The sequence below is a fragment of the Leuciscus leuciscus genome (genome assembly GCF_965113295.1).
Source record: "Leuciscus leuciscus genome assembly, chromosome: 1".
Lineage (NCBI taxonomy): Eukaryota > Metazoa > Chordata > Actinopteri > Cypriniformes > Leuciscidae > Leuciscus > Leuciscus leuciscus.
The window spans coordinates 20,055,616-20,066,022 of NC_138725.1; the positions used below are offsets into that span (position 1 = coordinate 20,055,616).

The 10,407-nt window shown below is 37.9% G+C and overlaps 1 protein-coding gene and 1 long non-coding RNA gene across 5 annotated transcripts; both read left to right on the forward strand.

Moving 5' to 3' along the window:
* The first annotated feature begins 2,718 nt into the window (after positions 1 to 2,718).
* On the forward strand, positions 2,719 to 5,252 carry LOC309509243. Its single transcript, XR_014209833.1, has 5 exons — positions 2,719 to 3,462; positions 4,200 to 4,398; positions 4,536 to 4,585; positions 5,027 to 5,075; positions 5,180 to 5,252. It is a non-coding gene; the product is annotated as an uncharacterized lncRNA (long non-coding RNA).
* Positions 5,253 to 5,334: 82 nt separating this feature from the next.
* On the forward strand, positions 5,335 to 7,271 carry LOC309509089 (uncharacterized protein). 4 transcript variants are annotated; one of them, XR_014209796.1, is made up of 6 exons: positions 5,335 to 5,437; positions 5,527 to 5,560; positions 5,644 to 5,730; positions 5,873 to 6,037; positions 6,198 to 6,456; positions 6,549 to 7,271. XR_014209796.1 is itself a non-coding variant. In XM_082183627.1 (5 exons), the coding sequence occupies exons 1-4, from the start codon at positions 5,336 to 5,338 to the stop codon at positions 5,995 to 5,997; spliced, it is 312 nt and encodes a 103-aa protein (XP_082039753.1). In that variant the 5' UTR covers position 5,335; the 3' UTR covers positions 5,998 to 6,037; positions 6,549 to 7,271. The 4 variants fall into 4 exon arrangements, 1 of the variants encoding a protein (XP_082039753.1); XR_014209798.1 differs by having other exon boundaries at positions 5,909 to 6,037; XR_014209797.1 differs by lacking the exon at positions 6,198 to 6,456.
* Positions 7,272 to 10,407: the final 3,136 nt, after the last annotated feature.

Here is a 10,407-nt window from a genome sequence, read left to right on the forward strand (position 1 = left end):
CTAGTTCACAGCATAAATACAAGCAGTAGCTTCCCAACTACATTACAATGACTGAATACTGTATTTTAACTCAATAGTGTAGAGTTGAATTGATGTGGTGTTACCCTTTCCATCCACCTGCCTGCACACAAAAGGTGACATTATCAAAATGACAAGTCAAATTGTAAATTTATTTTCCCCCTTCAAATACAACATATAATTAACTGCTAAAATGTACAATGTTTCACAAACATTAATGAGAATACATATTTTATAAATGAAATTTACACTCTAAAGTGTATTCTTGAAAGTCCACTGAGGTCAGTGGACAAAAGTCAAAACTAATGGACTCACACTCTGTATTTTTGACTTATGTCGTGAATGAGCCTTCCAAAGATGCCTTTCTTGGTTTTCTTTCCCCGCCAATATGTCCATTCAATAAACTTCAAGTGGCTCTTTAGCATTTTCTCAGTACGGTTCCCCCTTAATCTCCACACTTGTCCTTTAATTGTTTGCCAGTATCTCTCAATGTGTTGAGTGTGGCTGCCAGTCTGTGGATCCACAAAGTTATTCTTGTGGTTTACCGGATAGTGATGATATCCTTCTTTAGTGAGGGACTGTACATATGCCCGCCAGGAATCACTGTAGATTGTTGAACCGCTTCTAACATGCCGTTTAATGATTGGGATCAGAGTTGTGCGTGCTCGTGAAGGGACCAGCTTAACAACAGGTCTTCGGCTACTGTGGTGTACTTCTAACAGACCAAACACCCATCCATGTCTTGCCCAAGTACCACCATACCGTCCACGGTTATACTATAAGAAATACATAATTTCAGTTATGTATACACAAATACACAATACATCTTACAAGTTTGCACATAAAATCTTAACCAAATGCAGTTCTGCTATGCTAAATTACTAGTAATTACTAATTACTAACTAGATTTGAGCTGATTTTTTTTTTTTTTTTTACCTTTCTTTTATGAGTGAATTTTGACTCATCAATTACAACGAAACTATGTCTCGATCGCCCTCCAATTTTGAATTGGTGCTTTCTTTTCATCCTTCTCAATGCATTTGTGCACACCTTTTAATTAAAAACCATTGTTAGAAAGCATAAAAAGCAAACTATTACACCAGATTTAGTTTCAAGCATATGAAGAGTTCAGATGCAAAAGCCTCTAAATGCCATCTGAAATTTCCTCCTAGAATGATCATTTTTATGAAGCTTGTATATTTAAGTTCAGTAATTTCACTTAAATGGCAATGAAAATTACCTATTAATTGCCATTTAAGTGAAATTATTGAAACTAAATATACGAGCTTGATAAAAATTATCATTCTAGATGAAAATTTCAGATGGCATTAACAGGTTTTTGCATCTGAACTCTTCATATGTACTCTAAACTTGATTTGTTTACAATTTTTTCAACAATCCCAGGATGCACACCAGAGTTGTATTTAACAAAATGGGAATTTACATTATAACAGAACAGAATCCAAAACTAATCAAATCAAAACTAACACTTAAGCTTACCTTTCTGAGCTTTTTGTTCATTTTTTAGAGTGTTGTTGAACTGGATGCCACTCCATCTTCCATCATGTCAATCTGGCGTAATCTCAATCCTTGAGCAAACCTATAAAACAACAAAGTTAGTATTTACAAAACGTAAAACCTTACCAATGTCAGAAATTAAAGTTTGTGACATTTTCCCAATGAAAATGATCATTAGGGGGATTTGTTTTTACTTACATTATATAATGTATCTGTCCCATCTTTTATATAAAAAAAATTACTTAAAATTGCATCTGTAGTGGCAAATTGTTTAATGCTGCCCAGATGTGGCATACATGCATTTACACAGCAGTTAAACATTTTTATTTTTATTTTATAATTAAATTAACAATAATAAAATGAATGAAAAAGGCCAATGGTACCTTTAAATAACCAAAATTATGAGGCATGTTATATATTTATAGATATTTGTCATGCTTGCAAAAAAAAAAAAAAAAAAAAAAGATTAGATTTTTTTTTAAATGTTCCAACATGAATTTGAGCAAGAAAATCAGTGTTTTTAAGCCTGCACAAATAAATACTACATGTTCATACAGAACAAACTTATATAAGTTAATAAATGTATATTAATGTATATAAGGAAATAAATAATATATATCAGATTCTTTCAGATTGGGGCCTATGGTTGGGGCACACATTCAACTGCAGAACAGGGTTAATGCAAGTAACTCAAGACATGTTTTATTCTATTTTTACAGAATAAACTTGGTTTGTGTACTAACACATCAATACATACTAATTAGAGGTTTATGATATGTTAGTTTCCTAGTATAAAATTGTGTTTAAAGAAACACAACAAATAGATTATTTTGTTGATACTCCCAGATAGCAAAAAATATCGGCACGGCTTCTTTTTGCCGCCGGCCCCAAGCTGTCGGCTATAGGTGCGTCCCGCTGGCGGCGATGAAACGTTTGCCGCCGAATACGTCACTCCCATTTCTTGCGAGATGCCGCCGGCGAACAGCCGCCGGGCCGCCGACTTCATTCTCTCTGGCGGTTGCCGCCGTCTAAATGAACCGCGGCCGGCTGGCGGCAAGACGCTTTGAAATCGACCAGCCATGAGTGAAACTGACAGCATCTTAACTACTTTTCACATTTAAAGCGATTATAATTATTATGTGAATTATATACATTTCTGTTGTTGCTCCAAAGCCATTAGGGGTTATAACAGATTTTACTCTGATTCCATGATAAGGTTTAGGAAATTACATTTAAATTACTTTGAAACTCTGAAGCGATAATATGTAAAATATATAGAATTATTTTATTCACTTAAGGTGACAATTCTTTACATTTCTTTGATTTATGCACAATTTGAGATGCACCAATAGACCAAAAAGAATTCCTTTTGTAAAACTTACTTGGCAATAAATATCTTTCTGATTCTGATTAGTTTTTAAAATAAATATTTCATTCATGGTATGAACAATTTAGCAGAATAAATGGATGAAGTTAGATTTTTCACCAATGCTTGAAATCAGTGAACAGTGAAAGACATCTGCAACTTGGCCAAAATCTTGGGTTTGCTTTATATTTTTTTTATTAATTTGCAACCATGGTAATGTCTATGAGAAACATGAAAATCCCTGTTTTGACCTGAAGGATAAAGTGAAATATTTATAAATATTTTGTCTCTCTGTCACTCCAGGAAATTGTGGTTATGTCTTTCATTGTTTTACAAGCTCAATTTTTAATTTATTTTACATTTTACATGTATAAGGGATTACTTTGCAGTTTGCAATTGCGAGTTTTGCGACCTGTACAAATGTTTAAGAAAGTGTTAAAGCACAAACAGAGAAGTACCTCCACCGGTCGAGAGGGGCAGCACCTAAAAAACTGAAGCAGATTTACTCGTCTCGTCACACGGTTTCAGTATTTGGAGAGAGGAAATATACGATCTTTTAAGTAAGTACATTTTTCCTTTTTGTTTAACGCAATTATTACTATGTTCATTTTTGACATTGTTTTTAGTTCTTCTTCTTAAAATCTGTTCTTGCCTAACTAGTCAAGCTAAAGTAAGTTAGCCTTGTTTGCAAAGTTTCCGCCATGCTTCCGCCATAGCTAGGCTAACGTTACTTAGTTTCTTCCTGGCGTTGAGTTTTTTTCTTCTTCTAAGTATGTTTAACTGTTATGTATGTTTATACAAGTGTGAGTACATGTGGTTTAAGATAGTATTGGTCAGTCGAATTAACTAACGTTACAGTTCCTGAACTACGGTGGGAATGGTAACGTTAGCAAAATCTTCACGACAAGAAAGACTGATCAGTATAACTTGTGTTGTTTTCTAACTAAACATAATTATGCTGCTAGTCTAGATTACAGTGTTCGCTACCACATGCTGTTTCACCTTTTTTTACACACTGAGTTCAAGCATGTTCTAACGTTACATGTTAAATGTATCTAGCTACAGTAGGTAGCCAAACTTTACATCTAGAAAGACTAGTTTAACTTTTGGTGTTTTCTTACAAAAATAACGATGTAGGTTTTTTATATGATTTTGTTTGTCTGAACATGGTTTTCTGTTGATCCACTTGTGAAAATTACTGCTTTTTCGAAGGTGTGAGCATTTTAATGTTGTTGATTTTGCCTGAAATTTTTTTTATCAAAAAGTATACTTTATGCTAATGTGTCTTCTATTTTAGATGCTTCACATTGTTCAGTTTATCAACAAGGAGGATCTGCCATTTGCAGTGGTTCCGCAAGCGTGGCTCAGCGAAGGGCATGTGCCATTGGCCCCCATTTAACCTCCGCAAAAAAGACAAAGGAACAATTTAGCCATCCGCTGCACACCTCCACACAGCACCTGGGAGAAACATCATTTTAAGTCCATGAAGGGAGCAGGTAAATGGGTCTGACTTGTACATTTGATTTTCCTTTATTTCATCTGTGTAATTTATTTGTCTGTTTATTGTGGATAGCGGAATCTTTCATTCATTATTATTATTATTATCATAAAATTTCTGTTTCCTCTTTCTTAGAACCAGGTTTCTCCCCAGTAATCCAGAATCCGCCAAGAGTTTGAGTACAAGTAAGTGATGTTATTTGTGAAGTTTTTTGGCTTGGAAACTATTGCTTCTATTTAAAGTTGGCATGAACCGGAAGTTACAAACGACTTTTCTCCAGTGTTGTGACGTATTTCCAAGTGAAAGGGAATATTGAATAGAGGAGCAGGGTTTTACTCTAGCGCTCCTCCTCTCCATCTCTGCTTATAGCAGACTAATGGTTTGAGGGGAGTTGCTACGCCCTCACGCCATTGCACATGACCGGAAGAGAAGTCGTTTCGAGGGGGGAGGGAAGGGTAACGTATTTGATTAAATATTATAAGGGTACATGAATAAAAAATGAAGTGCACAGATGAATCATTTACATAAACACTACAATATTACATATAAAAATACAAATTGTAAAATTTGATTTCATGCTGACTTTAAGATGATGAATCCTTTAATCATAATCTGTTTTTCACTAGGACACTTGATGGGATTCGCTGCAGCAGTTTCTGGATGAAAGGTGTTGAGGTGTGTTGTACATTCCATTAGCTTTGCACAGTTCAATTATTGTTTCATTACTGAATATGCAATACTCTGCATTGAAATGAAAGCTGTTATGTTTGCTCCCCCAGCTCATCAAGTACTAAGCTTTACACCCCCGGCAGCAAATTTACCCTGGCAGCATATGGGTGAAAACTCTGGCGGTATGTAATACGTTGCGCTTAACTAAGTGTTACATTTAAGTCCAATTCATTAAATGTATGCAATAACTTCAAACATATTTTTACATGTCAATGATTATCAATAGGAGGGAGAAAGTCATTGGTCTATTGTTGGCCCTTGTACTCCAATGGCATCTCGTGTCAAGCATGAAGTTTTCAGCTGTGAAGGTATATTCTAGCCCTATGTCTTAATGTCCAGTGTTTTAACAGTATTGCAAATAGTGCCTTTAGTTGTTTGTTTTATTTTTAAAATGTAGAACCAAGCCCTGAGGGAAAGCAATGCACGAGCAGGTGAGAACTTGCACTGTTTCTTAAATTGTACTTTTTTGTGTGTGATGTAAGTCCAAAATTACCATATGCCTTTCATTTTGTAGCTTCGGATGACAGCGGCTTACTTCAAGAGCAGGTGAAGCAAGTTCAACAAACAATGTTGAAGACGTTTGCTTGCACTGGGCAATCAGGTACAACTTGCAAACAGCACCTGTGGTTGTTGGTTTAATTCCCACTGGGGCTACCTGTACATGTAGTAGACCTAGATATAAATGTCATAGTTTAGTAGTTGAGGGACCAGGACTGACTATTTTATTCTGGGAAACCCTGTAGGTGCAGATCAGACCCTTATGCTGTGACGTCTTGCAGAGTTTGGCGATGTTGTGTCTGTTGGAGTTATCCCTGTCAGGGGATCTGTTACTCCCCCTACACACCCAGGAAGATTTGCCGTGTCTTGACAACAGTTTGAAGCAGGATAAAAAGCTCCAGGAACAATTTGTAAGTTTGCTGATTATAACGCCATAGAGTAATCTAAAAAGTAAATTTAAGATTGTAAACTGCATATATTACAGTCTGAATCCTTAGCCTTTCACATTTTTTATTTATTTATGAGAAGCTTCAGAGAAATGTAATTTGTAACAGTTTTTTGGATTTTCAGCTTGGTGTAGGGGATAAAGCATGTTTTAGAGACATGTTCCTTTAGACCAGTGGTTCTCAATTCCAGTCCTCGTGACCCACTGCTCTGCACTTTTTGTATGTCTCTCTTATCTGACACACTCAGTTCAGTTCATGGAGTCTCTCCTAATGAGCTGATGATCTGGTTCAGGTCTGTTAAATAAGGGAGACATACAAAATGTGCAGAGCAGTGGGTCACGAGGACTGGAATTGAGAACCACTGCTTTAGACCATTGTTCAAAGTAAGTTGGATATTTTTTTTATTATATTTAAGTAGATGTGTATGGCCTCATGCAATTCAAATGAAATGACAGATCTGTATTTTCTAAATTAGCCATCCGGAAGAACCTGGCAACCCAGGATGCCACTGATGAAGCGGTCTAGGTTAACGTTTCGCATTACCTGAAAGGAGCATCTGACCGTAAAGGCAGAAAAAGGCACCGCACAGCTGAGGGACCCACAGCCGACCACTTAGGCTGACTACTGACACCCCAGAATCACTGACAACTGGAATCCTTTCTTTATCTTGCAGTCAGTAACATCAAGACCCCTAAAGAAGTCAGAAGTGTCACACTATTCTCACTAACTGTGGAAATTACTTTCTTTTTTTTCTTTTTTCAAATAATGCTTGTAAGTCCTTGTGCCACAGGTCAGCATTGCAGCTATAATGGTCTATTCTACTCCAGAGCTTTACTATAAATTACTACCACTTAACCTATTGTTAGAAATGGCTTGTAAATGTGATGTCATACTTTGATTTATTTGGTATCCTGCACATTATTTTGTATCAAGTATTCTCTTTACTTGTCATAATGTTTACAGGTAATTTTTTTCACCCTAGAGCTGTCCTCTTTATATGAACAATTATTGTAAGAGTTGTAATTTGCTTGTAAGGCTGTTTTTTGTTTTTGTTTTTTGTTTTACCAAAATTTAATAAGAAACCTGCATGTTAGTATATTGATTTATTTATTTTTCTGTTATGTTTCAGTGATCTGACACATCTTGTTTAAATGACAGTTAATGTACTTTGAAATGTGGAATAAAAATGCCAAATGGATATTTGTCTGGTTTGAGCAATCATTATTCTTGATAAACTGCATGCTATAAATATTAAATATTATATATAGCCAGAATAAGCGGCGGCAGATCGCTCGAAAATAGCGCTTGCCTCCGGCGGGCCGCGGAAGGGCCGCCTTCAATATAAAGGCGGCGGGACGGCGGTTGGCCCGCGGGCCGGCCGCGGAACGAAGGCGGTAGGAAGGCGGCTGCCGCTTTTAAAAAGCGGCTGCCGCCGGCGGTGCGCCGTCCAACGTGTTTGCGATGTCGCCGTTCTGCCGCTTCTACTGCCGCCGGAGCGCCGACGGTGGGCCGCCGACTCATTGCTATCTGGGCGATGGCCAGTACTTGCTGCCTGGGCATAGAGTGCATTTCACGCGAATATTTTTGTCCTTTCGAGCAGTAAACTGAAAGTAATGTACTATCGCCACTGGCCGAAACCCCCCTGTCTCCGTCTCCATTTCCCGCTCCCCTTCGCACCAGCAGCTACGTCACTCAAATCGATCTCTGTGACAACGGTGCAAGCACACACACACACACACACACACGCACACACACACAGGCATGCACGCACCACTTAAACAGATCAGAGCTTTACACGCAGGCAAGCACGGCTTGAGTAACGCAGGAAAGCGCGTTCCTATAGTCTAGTAAAGTAGTGTAGTTACCGATATTTTTAGTGTAATGCGTTACTTTATTTCGTTACCCAAAAAAGTAATATCGTTACTGTAATCCGTTACTTTGTAACTCGTTACCCCCAACACTGTATCTTATTATTATCTTATGTTATCTTATCTGCATCTTTCCGTCTCTTATGTATAGTTACTTTTTAAACACGAAACTCACATTCAGTCTGACACGCAAGCGGTTGCCGTGGTAATGAACAACCAGCGAATAATCCTGTATCTGAGGCAAAATTACTAAATATGCTGCGCAAGTTATATATTTCTAACTCCAAACAATTGGCCACTGAAACAGCTGATAAAATCTTGCTTTGATTCAATGCGTGATTACAACTTGTCACTCAAATTAACCGATCGCATTTTACTGATACAAAAGACGCGCGTGCACACGCACTGAGAAGGAGCGCAGTGTGTCAGTGTTCACCGAGCTATGTAAAATAATGGCGCAGTTACTGTACAAGGTGTGTATAATTTACACTACTTAGTCAACACTAACAGTAGCTGCTATTCGGTTTTCATACTGCTGTTCTCCTAGTCACTTATGAACTTGATTAACTTGACGCTTCTGAACATCTCTTGATTAGAGCTTTAAGTGACGGGTTGCCAGATATCACAAAAAGAGCAAAACAAGCCCTTTAAAACACAGTATAATAAGCAGACATGGCAAAAAATATCCTACCAAATTAAAAGGAAGTAACTAATTTATTATGAATAGAATAGTTCAATAAAAAATATTCAGATATTATAAACTGAATGAAGTAACATTAGATTGAAAAATTATTCAGCAACACTTTATTTAAAGTTTAAATAAAATTAGTCATACCGTGAAACAATTTTGGTCATTAAGCCCACCCCTACCGGCAGGCCAAGAGGACTGCAGCCCGGGTGGTTGTGGAGGCAAAAAATCGGCTTGGTGAGGCCATGGAGAAGGACTATCGGTTGGCCTCGAAGAGATTCTGGCAAACTGTCCGACGCCTCAGGAGGGGAAAGCAGTGCCCTACCAACACTGTTTACAGTGGAGATGGGCAGCTGTTGACCTCAAATGGAGATGTCGTCGGACAGTGGAAGGAAAACTTCGAGGATCTCCTCAATCCCACTGACACGTCTTCCATTGAGGAAGCAGAGGCTGGGGGCTCAGAGGTGGGCTCATCTATCACCCAAGCTGAAGTCTCTGAGGTAGTTAAGAAGCTCCTTGGGGGCAAGGCACCAGGGGTGGATGAGATCCGCCCTGAGTACCTCAAGTCTCTAGATGTTGTGGGGCTGTCTTGGCTGACACGCCTCTGCAACACCGCATGACGGTCGGGGACAGTACCTTCGGGCTGGAAGACTGGGGTGGTGGTCCCTCTTTTTAAGAAGGGGGACCGGAGGGTGTGTTCCAACTACAGGGGGACCACACTTCTCAGCCTCCCCAGGAAAGTCTATATCAGGTATGGAAGTAGAATAATGTCAAATGTTTTTGAAATAAAAAGCATGTTGAATTGCACCAATCGAAAAAAAAAAGCATTGCATTAACCATGCTTGCATTTTAATCCATTGTATTTTTAAGGCTTGCATTTTTATGGGCTGAAATTCAACATGGTTGAATATTTAAGCTGTGAATATTTCAATTAAAAACATTTCAAACACATTTTCATTATTAAAAATTCAATAATCCATATTCACCTTTCATATTTCACTTCCAAAATATTCAAACTGTTTAAAAATACAACCTATAATATTCAACAGGCAATTTTCGGTCCATTTTATTTCGCTTTGAAAATTCGCTTCCACAAATTCAGTGGTTCAAATTCAACAGAAAATAATACGTTGACATCCAGGAACTGCAGGAAAAGCAGTAGATTACCGAGCATATTATCCATCTGCTGTTAGTCGGCTTCACCAGCAGGGGGTGCAAGCGCGTGTTGACAAGCACCAAAGCAACAGCTAGAGATGAGAGGCCTTCACAAACAAAACGTCATTTGCTGAAATGGACAGAGCGGTGAGTACGAGTTATGATTTATATATGTCTGTGGAAAAGGCTGATTAAGACACTAAACACACGAGCGTTTACTCAAGTGTCTTATGAGACTTATTTTTACCCCCGTGCAAAGTAAGGTGATTTGTCCACTGCAAAACTAAATTCTCTCGCCGTTGGCATTGATATTAAGTTTTAGTAAAACAACTGTAATACGCTGAGACAGAGTGAATTGTTTGTTTTAGTCACTTTGACGGAATACTAAATTGATGGCTGGGTTTTACATGATGGCAAAGGCAATTTTATTTAAATATAGCATCATTAAATACAACACAATTACAATTATAAATTAAATTCAGCAATTATAAATTGTTACATCTCTACCATGATATCTGTTAATCTCTGTGTTATAACGTGAATTGTCTCCGCCATTATTCAGGGCTGCGTATCTCAAAAGCATCGTAGGCCTGAGGTGAACATAGAACCATTGGCACGAATAG